This window comes from Staurois parvus, unplaced genomic scaffold (genome assembly GCF_062004578.1).
Source record: "Staurois parvus isolate SC_StPar_1 unplaced genomic scaffold, SC_StPar_1.0 ptg000426l, whole genome shotgun sequence".
In the NCBI taxonomy this organism is placed as follows: Eukaryota; Metazoa; Chordata; class Amphibia; order Anura; family Ranidae; genus Staurois; species Staurois parvus.
Window position 1 is genome coordinate 11,678 of NW_028318222.1, and position 13,001 is coordinate 24,678.

General features: G+C 41.9%; 1 protein-coding gene across 1 annotated transcript in view; it reads left to right on the forward strand.

Moving 5' to 3' along the window:
- Positions 1–227: 227 nt before the first annotated feature.
- The window catches only part of BAHD1 (bromo adjacent homology domain containing 1), a 68,476-nt gene continuing 55,702 nt past the window's right edge, over positions 228–13,001 (forward strand). Inside the window, exon 1 of the mRNA XM_089687470.1 lies at positions 228–1,849. Within this exon, the coding sequence (XP_089543596.1) occupies positions 337–1,849 (1,513 nt within the window). The 5' untranslated portion in view covers positions 228–336. The remainder of the gene's footprint in view (positions 1,850–13,001) is intronic.

A 13,001-nucleotide genomic window follows, 5' to 3' on the forward strand; every position in this document is an offset into this window, starting at 1 on the left:
ATATATAATTAAAATTTATACACTGAAACAAGGTTTGCAAAATTTATTTTATTATTTAATGTCTGCATTAAGCCGATCCAGCTTATCGATCTTTAAAAAAAATAAAATGAAATACTATAGTTGTTGTAGAAGAAATGTTCATGAATAACTAACTATCTGTAAGCATGTTATTAGCATTTGTTGTTTGGATGGAATATAACCTTTTTTCCTTGTTTTGTCTGCAGGTACACGCAGTGACCACCATGCTTAAACAGGAGCATTTTCGTTTCTATGAAGTTTAACAAAACCGCTGTGCTGCTTCTCAAGACCAAAGTGTGAGACTTGTACAGCTTCACAATGGATAGAACACAGACTGGTTACAAAGGGCAAAAATTTTTGAAGGATTTAAAATGTCATGGACGTATTCAGAATAGAGGAATACTTAACCAGGACTCTAGAAAATCATACCACCTGCATGGACAGCTCTCTGCAAACATGAAAAAGAAAACCTGCAGTGTTGTTCTCACCAGACTGGAGGATGTGACTGGCTCTCGTATGACGGACAGTCAGGGTGGAACAGCACCAAATATTTCTTGCTGGGTGGATGAATTTGGAACTCTTAAAGTTCATACGGGATTACCCTCCGAATCTCGAAGGATAAGTCCAAAAGAGAAACGTTTCACGGGGCTATCCGCTGGATCAGTTTCCAAAATGGACTTTGCAGAACCCCGTAAACGACGGCTAGCTTCTCTCAATGCTGAAGCAGTAAATAATTTACTTTTTGAGAGGGATATGAGGGATAATTCTTCCAGGAAGGTTAACAAAGATCTAAACAAGCCTGGTGAGAACTGCAAATCTACTGTAGACTGGACTTCCCTAAAAAGGGCAGACAATGCACCTCTTGGTAAAAAGCGCAAGCAGAGATGCTTAGCTCGTAACAGGTCAGCATCATCGGACGATGTGTTTGATGATACTTTAAAGCGAGAGGATAATGAAATCTCTTATTCTCCTGCTCCAAAGAGACTAGCAAGTTTGAATGCGGTGGCTTTTTTGAAGCTCACAAATGAAAAAGGACATCCTTTGAAACAAAGGAGCAAATCGTGTGGAGACGATGGACATTCTTCCAGCAATTGCTCAAAATCCAAGTTGAAATCAAAAAGGTCTCACAAAAAGAATTGTGTCAAGTCTAAGAAAGACTTACTACATAGGAAGACAGAGGACTACCATAGCTGGCAAGGGGGATCTAATCAAATTGGATTTCTCAAACCAGAGCATCGAGAATCTACAAGGTCATTAGGTAAAATGGAGAGTGTTCATGTGGAACAGTCTTCCAGCTGCCATGATGGCTCAGTACCTTTGTACCACAGACTGCCTTTATTAATGGGAGGACAAGCTTCCATGAAGCCTGAGTATGGAAGGCCAGGTGAAAAGTCTCCCACTCCCAAACAAGACTTCCAGCAGCCTTCTTTTCCAGTACAACAACTTCATCACTTGCCAGTTCCAGGTAGCCACACAGATTGTATCTGTTTTTATGGCTCACCAGATCTAGCTTCTTCGTTGGATGGAACCTACATTTCTTATGGCCAAAGTGGATTACCTTATAATGGGTATTCAGATTTTTCCACGTACCCTAAAGACGAAGTGTTGTCACAGCCAGAGCACTGCGAAGAACTCTTGGTGTCACAGAGCTCTTTACACCCCAGTGCAATGTTTGAGCATCTTCCATGGTGCAACTCTCGCTTTTCCTATGGAGAAGACACTGGGACTAATACGGATAGCCTTTGTGGAGTAGTACGGCTGCCTTTTGGCAGGGTTTTCAACACTCACACAGGACATAATAGCTATCCATACAAAAAGCCTTTAACAGCAGGTATGTGCTTATCATTTTAAAACTCTTCCTGTGATATATTGTATATACTTTTTTCCTGTATTGATTAAATGTTTGACCTTTATCTGTGTCTCTAAAAAATGGCAGCCTGGTTCAAAAGGGTGACTTGGTCGAAGTGTTTTAAAATGTGCTAACCTCTAGGGCAGTGATCTCCAAACTGCGGCGCTGTTCCTTCCACTGACACCAATGATAGGGCACTGTTCCACCCACTGACACCAATGATAGGGCACTGTTCCACCCACTGACACCAATGATAGGGCACTGTTCCACCCACTGACACCAATGATAGGGCACTGTTCCACCCACTGACACCAATGATAGGGCACTGTTCCACCCACTGACACCAATGATAGGGCACTGTTCCTCCCACTGACACCAATGATGGGGCACTATTCCTTGAAATGACACCAATAGTTTTGCACGATTCCTTGTACTGACACCAAAGATGGGGCACTACTCCTCTCACTGACACCAATGATGGGGCACTACTCCTCTCACTGACACCAATGATGGGGTATTAGTTTTCCTACAAATGCCAATGATGGGGCATTTTCTACTTACACTGGCCACAGTCCGGCCCCCCTCAAAGTCTGAAAGACCGTAACGTGGCCCTTTGTTTAGAAAGTTTGGAGACCCCTGCTCTAGGGGAATATCCCCAGCTCTTGTTATACAACCATTTGGGTACTGCACAATGTATTTAGGGAGTGTCTCTGTGATTACATTTTGCTTTCTGTACCATTTCTTAAAAGACTTAGGATTTCCAGTCTACTTTAGTAAAGGATAGAGTAGCACTGACAAGTCTGTGGAGTACAAAGAATCGTTTTAGGCTGGATACACGCGTATAGTTTCTGCATGAAAAGAACTAACAGCCTCCTGTATCCACACAAGCAAGGATGCAGGAATTACCCTCTAGTACATTGTATTTTGACAGTGGGATGTCAAAATACAATGATCAGTGCTGCAGCAGACTGGCTGCAAGTTGCAGATTGATTGATCAGCTTCTGTCTAATAGGGAGGGTTACACACAGGTTGAAATTTGGCCAGTTCCTACTGAACCGTCTGCATTTCAATCCGTATGTACCCAGCTTTAGGCTGGCCATATATGATATAATTTACTTGTTCAATTTCCTTTAGATTTATCTTCTAATATGTAGTGCAAGGGCCTGCCTGATTGCATACAAATTGAAAGTGTTTAGGTTTGACCTCATAACATATGGTTTTGGTAAATCTAAAAGGAAAATTGTATAATGTAAGGCCAGCCATAGTTACCTCATTGTGTTTGCCGTCAAACCTGCAACAATGCACAATAGTGGGAGGTGGAGTTTGCAACCAATCATGGGACTCTATTAAAGTTTTTGACTTGGAGACTCTGTCACCATACCATTCATAAAAAAAAAAAAAAAAAAAAAATCATCCCTTTAAGGTTTTATGTGCATTTAATGATATTTACAGGTAAAACCTGCTTTGTGTTGACATCCAAAAGTCCTGAGACGCTTGTGATGTCAGCAGCCCCAGCAGACTCAGAGCTGTCACTCAAGTGACCCTTTATAGTAGGGTGTCAAACTGGTGTCGGCAACAGATGGAGGGTCGCCAGTTTGACACCTGTGCTCCTATAGTATTTATATTTGCTCCTTCCCCAGAAGCTAAATGAAATGTTATGTAGGAAGAGAAAGACGAAGTTGCTGAGCCATCTCTTAGGCAGGCCATAGATGATGCGATTTTTCTTTCCTGCAACCATGTGTTGCAGGAAAGAAAATTTCTTGATTCCCCCATCGACATAGTCACTGTTATTGGGGGAATCCTTCCCGTGGAGCTATTGTGTTCTCCCGGGGGAGCCCCTGGCAATAATTGCATCCTATAAATCCAACATGCTGGCTGTACCCAAATCGACTTGGGTACAATCAGCCTACCCACACATGGGACTGGCCGAGATTCTAACCATCTATAGACTGTATTAGAGTAATTGGACACTCCCAAAAGAAGAGAGGCCTATTATGTGTAAGGAGGGAGGGGGTTGTACTAGGCAATTGACTCCTCTTGGGTTAGTCACATTTTCTAGAAACGTCAAAGGCACATTGCTAGCAAATTTAAAAAAAAATCATTATTAAAAAGCAAAAACACTGCAAGTAAGCACTTAAAAAAAAAACTGCAGGCAAAAGCACAGAAAATCATTTTAAGTGTATTATTTTTATTTCAATTTTTTTTTTTCAGTTTAAAAATAATACCAAGCATTTTTTTTTTGTTGTTACTCCCTTCTTTAGTATCATTGCATACATTGTATTGTTGCACTTACCATTTGTGAGAGACATCAAAATTCACAGCACCTAAATTGCCATAGCAAGAACCAATACTCAAAACTCTGTACCATACTTCCCATTGGCAGTCTGTGTATGCAGTGACAAACCAACATATTGAGAAACATGGTAATGATAGTCTGTACCAGTAAAATCTAAAATTCAAAATAATTAAAACTTTTTTTTTAGATAACATTCCAGGTTCCAAAAGTATTTTGTGCACTGAATGTATAATCTCAGTGTTAATAAATGTTCATTACTTTATTAAACTGTACACAAAGCTGTGGATAACACAGGCAAGGATTACCTTTCCTGCTTCTTTTTACCACTGGTGAGATTTACACGTTTTCTATCCTGTTGAAAGCGATTTTACCAGACAGGAAGCGAGGAGAACTCAATAACAGCAACACAGGCAGGAATTAAACCTTCTTCTTTTTTTTTCTTTTTATTGTAGAGTAGGGTAAAGCTAGAAATATTACTAAACCCAGGACCCTGCATTCACTATATCTGGTCTCCCACAAAACACAGATCATGGACATGCAGTTATTTTAGTAAATATAAACTGCTAAATACCTTTTCTCATCAGCAGTATGTAGCAGTCTTGTGACTTCTATCAGTGTTCACCAGAACACTGTTTAAAGCTTGTAGGAGTTTTCATTCTCCTCTGACTGTCCTACGAGGCTGCATAACCCTTGACCCTCTGTCCAAACAGCGCTGTTTGGCCCTGTGTTGATTACATGAACCCTCCCAAAGAAAAAAAAACACTCTAGCAATACACACTAAACTGAGCATGTGCAGAGTAATCCCTAGAGCTCTATACTATCAGCAAATGGATTGTGGACAGTAGAAGGAGAGGATTGGTGAAGACAGGATCAAATGGCCTTTTTACACAATGGGGAGGATTAACCCCTTAGATTCCACTGTGAACATAGCATGGTTTACTGCGCATAACATGATTTCGTTTGTTAGCTGCAAAGCACATATGGGAAAAATAAAAACACTCAACTTTAAGAGAGCTAATTTTCCAAGGCTGAGAGCTGCTCTCTAAGACTTTGACTGGGAGGGAATATTGGCATCGATAAACACAACACAGGAATAGGTGCTCTTCAAAGAGACTGTATGTGAACACATGTGGCTTACAGTCAAAGTTAAAAAAGCTATAAATAAGAAAAGAGATTTTATTAAATATAAAAATGAAGGAACGCTATCACCGTTTAAACATTACAATGAATATAACAGAATATGCAAAAAGGAAATAAAAGCCAAAAAAAATTTGAAAACGAACAACAGATTGCAAAAGATAGCAGGACCAACCCCCAAAAATTCTTCAAATATATTAATAGTAAAAAGGTCCGGTCCGGGCATGTAGGCCCTATACAAAATAATCTAGAGTGGGTGACTGGGGACAAAGAGAAGGCAAATTTATTAAATCCCTTCTTCAGCTCTGTGTATACAAAGGAGCATGGGGGAGCTCTTGTCCATAATGGGCATGGTATTGACACAGCTCCAGATGATCCACATTGGCTCACAACTGATATGATCCAAAAATATTTACACAGAATAAAGATGAATAAAGCACCTGGACCGGATGGCATACACCCACGGGGCCTTAAAGAATTGAGCTCTGTCATTTCAAAGCCATTGTTTCTAATTTTTAGGGACTCTTTAATGACTGGCATAGTACCATCGGATTGGTGTAAGGCCAATGTGGTGCCAATATTTAAAAAGGGATTAAAATCTTTACCAAGTAATTATAGACCTGTAAGTTTAACTTCTATCAATATAAATAAATAGGTTAAAACAGGGTAGTATATCACTCAGATATCACAATATCTCCCCTCTGATGGTGTGCTCTGCACGAAAGGCCTAAGGAGGAGCCAACAGAGCATGACGTCACAGCCGCCTGGAGCCACGAGGAGGCCTGGCGGCCATCTTAACTAAGGGGTCAGTACTACTCTGCATTATTATTGTGATATCTGAGTGATATACTACCCTGTTTTAACCTACATTTTGAGCAATAAAATCTTAAAACTACTACACTATGGGTATCTGTCCTTTGGTTCCCTTTGGAGCCAATTAACTTCCAGGATATCTCATTATGATCCACTACCACCAGAGGGAGGGAGCCCTGTATCCAGGCTGTGCACCCGTCCAACCTTAAGGGGACCTCTGGAGCTAGCAGTTTAACCACAAATCACCAATACAAGATTACCTACCCCTAGATGGAAGCTCACCTATTCCGCCTGCCTAAGTGACCTCCATGGATACGGATTACATGCACAATATTTATGCGCGTTTGGTGAGTGCGCATTTCTATCATTTGTTCTTGCCACAAGTCTTGGTATTCTGCTATAACAAGTGGATCATCTTTTACATATATTTTAGGAACTATTTATTTATGCTTCTAACTTTTGTGGCCAATTTATGATTTATTGAGAATATCTAGCGCTGCACTTTATTTTATTAGTTTAACTTCTATAGTTGGGAAGATACCGGAGAGTTTAATAAAAGACCACATAGCTGAGCAAAGTGACAGCAGAGGGAAGGAGAGTGTCTCCTGTGCTCTCTGCTTCCCCCTAGAGTGCAGTACCCGGCTGTGTGATGGAAGCTAATGTACTGCAACTTTTCATAATGCTGTATATGTGTGTTTGTTTTTATATGTCTTTTAATCTCGACCCCCCCCTATTCCTATCCTACCAGAACTGCTTTTTTAAGACTTGTTTGTAATAGCAACAAGGACTTCTGCTCCTCTGAAAAGCAATCCATGCTCAGATTGCTTTTCAGAGGCATATGACAGGTGGTAAAGAGGTAATATGTTACCTCCTGGTTTAATACCAGCATCAATCACCACACCACAACCTTAATTTTAAAATTGTACCACACCAAAAACACCTAGAGTTTGCCAGTGTATGGGGTACCCCTAAGGAGCAGAGCATTTGTCTGCGTGTCTGGAACGAGTGCAATTTCTCGTGCTTTCCGCGACACACAGTAACATGAACCAAGCTTTGGACAGGGGTGCCTCATGACTGAAAATACTTTTCAAGGTCGCCCCGACTGCAAAGAGGTTGAGAAACACTGGTGTAAGGTAAAGTCTACAGGCTTGGAGAAATCCATATGTAAATGGATAGAAAACTGGCTAAAAGATGGTATTCAGAGAGTAGTGGTTAATGATTCATACTCTGAATGGTCTAGGGTTGTCAGTGGTGTACCCCAAGGTTCAGTGTTGGGACCCTTACTTTTTAATATATTTATAAACAATATAGGGTCTGGGATTAAAAATCCCATTTCAGTCTTTGCAGATGACACCAAGCTGTGCAGTGGAATAACGTCCTTACAGGATGTCTCCAACTCACAAGCTGACCTCAATGCACTGTTTAATTGGGAAACTGTGTGGAAAATTAGGTTCAATGTTGATAAATGTAAGGTTCTGCACTTGGGGGGCTAAGAATATGCATGCATCATACATACTAGGGGGTGTACAACTGGGGGAATCAATGGTGGAGAAGGATCTGGGAGTTCTGGTAGATCACAACCTTAATGGCATGCAATGCCAAGCTAAAATTTCTAAAGCGAGCAAAATCCTCTCTTGTATTAAAAGAAGCATAGACTCCAGAGAGAGAGAGAGATATCATATTACCCCGGTACAAATCATTACTAACACCTCATCTGGAATATGCAGTTCAGTTTTGGGCACCAATTCACAAAAAGAACATTGGGGAACTGGAGAAAGTACAGAGAACAGCAACCAAACTGATAAGAGGCATGGAGGAGCTCAGCTATGAGGAAAGATTAGAGGAACTGAATTCTCTTGAGAAGAGGAGATTAAGGGGGGATATGATCAACATGTATAAATACATCAGTGGTTCATTTAGTGAATTCATTGTGGAGTTATTCACCCTGAAGTCATCACAGAGGACAAGGGGGCACTCTGTACATCTGGAGGAAAAGAAATTTAATCTCCAAACACGGAAAGGTTTCTTCACAGTAAGAGCTGTGAAAATGTGGAATAGACTCCCTCAAGAGTTGGTTCTGGCCAGCTCAGTGGATTGCTTTAAAAAAGGTCTGGATTGTTTCTTAGATACACAGAATATAACTGGCTATAACATTTATAGGTAAAGTTGATCCAGGGAATATCTGATTGCCTCTCGGGGAATCAGGAAGGAATTTTTTTCCCTGCAGGAGCAAATTGGATCATGCTTTGCTGGTTTTTTTGCCTTCCTCTGGATCAACTGTGGGTATAGGATTATAGATTTTTTTTTTCTTTTATGGTTGAACTGGATAGACTTTTGTCCTTTTTTCAGCCAGATGTAACTATCTATATACAGACTGATTTTACTGTTGTGGGTTTAGTAAAGCTTTAATTCTCAAAACAATTAGTGGATTCTTGCTGATGGAATAACCTGCCCAAGCAGCAAAAGCTGCTCAGCCCATTTAAATTAATGGCAGGCTGATGGCAGTCGCTGCTATTTGCATGCAGCCACACACAGAGCGGTTAGCTGCGGTTAGGGACAGATGTCTGGATGCAGTCCACTGAATCTTGTCGCAGGAATCCAATGGCTGCATGTAACCTCAGCATTATGGTTGCCCTCAAAGGCCAATAGTATCTATAGGACTAAATATCCACAGCACCTCACCCTGCCTTACATCAGATGTCAAGAGTCCTCCACCCTCCCTTACACCACAGTGCACCCCCCCCCTTACCTTGTGCTGCTGGGAAGAAGCTGGGGGCTGAATCTGAAAGTGCAGGGTCTGGTGGAGAGCCGGAGTCTGCTGAATGCTGAGACCAGGAGAGTCAAAGACTGGGTACTGCACAGAGAGGTACAAGGCGTTTTGTCGTCCTCCTTTGCTGCCGACTGCTGAGACAAGATGGGGACAGAGATGAGGTAGATGCCGCAGCTGCAGAAGAGGTGCGAGGACCACACGAAGTGGCTTGGGGGGCTGAACTCTGCCCAAGGGCTTTGTATTTGACACATGTGCTCTTGATCTTGACTGATGGGTTATAGTGCCACCTGCAGGAGTAGGAAGCTAGGTACAAACAATTCAGTCCCCCTCCCCCCACCTGCAATAAACATCTCCGTTTTTTTGCTTAGCACTAAGGATTAAGAACGTAGGTTTCTCTGGTCTTGATTGCAGTGCTACCAGAGGTTGCCATATTGGTCTTGGGCTTCTTGCCCTAGTTTATCCATTTGGGCCTGCAGCATAAAAGAACAGTAAGTTACAGCCCTGCACATGACATTTCTTAAAGCAGGTGCTCAGACTTTCCTGTGGGTTTATCCCTGCTTGGGGGCCTTAAAGGAGGAGTAGGGCCAAAGCTCTTTGGTCTTACTTTTCCTTTAGGTCACTGGAGTGCACTTTGTTCTGCACTCCTGTGAGCCGTATTCAGTTGACAACACACTAAAGCCCGCTGTCGGCTGACATTACTCAGCCAGTCCAGACTCTGGAGAAATCATGACTCTAATGCTGGGATCCAACCAGATGCCTGAATGGCAGCTGGCTCAACCTCCCATCACACTGCCGAGACGCTGAGCCAGCCACTTTCACCCCCTCCACAGCCCAGCACTTGGGGGCAGAGCAGAAATTATTTAGCATCTGTGGTCAGTAAGAAGAAGAGTGGTGTCAGTGGGAGAAATTGTGCCCCATTGTTGGCGTCAGCTGGAGAAATGGTGTTGTCTCATTGGTGTCAGTGGGAACAGAGCCCCAAGAGCCGGATAAAAGCAAGCCAAGAGCTACATCTGGCCTGCTGGCCACAGTTTGGAGACCTCTGGACTAGGCCATTCTAAGACCTTTAAGAGATTCCCTTTAAGTGTAGCTTTAGTTGTATATTTAGAACCAATGTCCTGCTGGAAGGTGAACCTCTGTCCTGAATCTGACAGACTGAAACAAGTTTTCTGCCAAGTATTTAGTGCCATCCATCTTTACACCAATCCTGACCCCCACCACATGATATTGCAACTGCAGTGCTTCAGTGTGTCGATGAGGTTCTCTTGGTGATGGGAAATGTTGGATTTGTACCATGAATAGTGTTTCCTATGATGGCCAAAAAGTTCAAATTTAGCCTCATCTAAACAGAAAACCTTCCATGTGTTTAGGGAGTCTGTCACATGCTGTTTGAGAAATGCCAAATGTTTGTTCTTGCTTTTTTGTTTGTTTTTTTTTAAGCAATTACTTTTTTACTGGCTATTCTTCCATAAAGGCCAGCTCTGTTTGGGTTAAAGTGGTCCTATGGACAGATATTTTTGCTGTTGATCTTTGCAGCTCCTTCGGTGTTCTTGGGTGTTTTTTGTTGCATCTCTGATTCATGGCCCCTTTTGCCATGTCTGTGAGTTTTCTTGACACCCCCCGATGAAATCTCACTCCCTGCCTGCTCTGAGACATACAATAAATAGCAGCTAAGCTCAAAATCGGTTTACATTAGCAGATCAGGCAGCAATTGCAATTGATTGCCAGAGGTTACAGCATATCATTACTGCTCACTGACTGGTTGATAGAGGTTACAGCACACATTAGGGCTCACTGATTAGTTGCTAGAGGTTACAGCACGTTTTCTGCACGTTTTCTGCTTTCTGATTGGTTGATAGAGGTTACTGCACATACTTACTGCTCACTGGTTGGTTTCTAGAGGTTACTAGAGGTTACTGCACATCCTTACTGCTCACTGGTTGGTTGCTAGAGGTTACTGCACATTAATACTGCTCACTGGTTGCTAGACGTTACTGCACTTCAATACCGCTCACCCATTGGTTTCTAGAGGTTAGTGGACATTCTTACCACTCACTGATTGGTTACTAGCGGTTACAGCACTTAATTACGTCTCACTGATTGGTTGCTGAAGGTTACAGCACATCATCTCCTCACTGTCTGCATACCATTGATTGAGAAGGTTAGGGGACTCACCAAATGACAAAAAACTCCTACGACTCCCAGGATCATAAGCAGTGCTGGAGGGGAAAGTTGATGGGTTCAATGGCAGTGGTGGGGAGGATGGATAAGTGGCAGTGCTGGGGGAATGGGATGAGTGATAGTGTTGATGAGGGGATGGGATCAGTGGCAGTGGTTGGGGGGGGGGGGGGGAAGAGAATCAATCACAACCATCAATGTTAGGGGGGATTAAAACTGATGACCAATGTAATGGGGAATTTGCACTGACCACCAATGTAATGAAGAATTTACACTGATATCTAATGTAATGGGCAATTTTACACCAACAACCAATACAATTTCTATACTGGCCACCAATGTAAGGAGGAATTTACACTGACCACCAGCAGAGGTGTTGGTTGCTGGAATCTTAGAGGGCATAATGTACATATGAAAGCCGCTGCTATTTACATATGAATGCCGCTGCTATTTACATATGAATGCCACTGTTATTTACATGTGAATGCTGACATGGTTTGCACAGGAGTCATTTGTACATGGCAATAGGGCATTGCTGGGCAGTAGAGGTGACATCACTTCACATTGACATATTGGACACAGCCTGGGACAAAGATTTCCAAGGACAAGGCAATGTAAACCAGTACAGTTGACAAGTATGGGACAGGTACTTTTGGCCCTACAACAATGAGTGGGCCCAGGGCAGCTGCCCCTTTTGCCCCTTCTTAGGATGGCCCTGCTTTGTAGTAGTGCCATTTTCTTTCCATGTTGTTATAATCAGTTTAATGGTGCTTGGAATGTTCAAAGCTTGGGATTTTTTTTATAACCCAATCCTGATCTATATTTATCCACAACTTTGACTTGTCATGTTGCTTGCTTAGTGGAGGGGTGCAGACTGGGGGCCTTTCAGAACATTTGTGTTGTATTTATATTGACGACATGTGACAGATTATGTCTTGATTGCATATAGGCTGACTGTATGTAATAATCTAATTATGGGATTTCTAAAGTTTATTGGTTTCACAAAATCCTATTTAGGGGTTGCATAGCCTGGGGGGGGGGGGGTATTTATGCACATTCAAGACTCCTGTTATCTGTGTCTTCTAAAAAAATATTTTGCACTTTCAAAGTTGTAGGCATGTTGTGTATATCACAAATTACAAAGTCCCCGAAATCCATTTTAATTCTGGTTTGCAATGCAACAAAACAAGAAAAAAAAAACCCATAAGAGTTGAATACTTTTGCAAAGCACTGTAGATAATAAAAGCTTGCTGATGGGGGGAAAGCGAGTCTAATTCTGCTTTAAGCTCTAAAGATCCAGCTGTGTCCTTTAATGAACAAAGAGAAAATGATTTTACAGCGAGTATAAAAACCCAATAAAGCTGGGAAAGCGAGACTGGATAACTAGATATTTAAAAAATATTCAAAGCAAAGTTATCAAGATATGTTTGTGATACTTGGACTGAAAGAAGCAATTACTGCAAATACACTCATTGGTAGACCCAGGGTCCATGTCTTGGGTGCCTCTTCCAGTCCCAGCATTGCATCAGCTGACCCTGAGAACGGTGATGTTATGCCAAACAAAACGTAAAGGCACTTCTCATCGTGTATAAATGGCAAAACATCATTTTATTTAAAAAAAAAATAAAAATCAGCCTTAAAATAATTTAAATAACTTACAATGAGAAACTGTGTATAGTGGGCTTTTATTTGACAACATCAGCCAAATCCACTTTGGGAACATCCAACTTCTTTTGCAATTACCTTTTGAGGCTTTCCCTCCTTATGGAGGGTGTCAATGATGGTTTTCTGCACAACTGTCAGGTCAGCAGTCTTTCCCATGATTGTGATTCCTACTGAACCAGACTGAGAGACCATTTAAAGGCTCAGGAACCCTTTGCAGGTGTTATGGCTTAATTAGCTGATTAGAGTGGGACACTTTGAGCCGAGAATATTGCACCTTT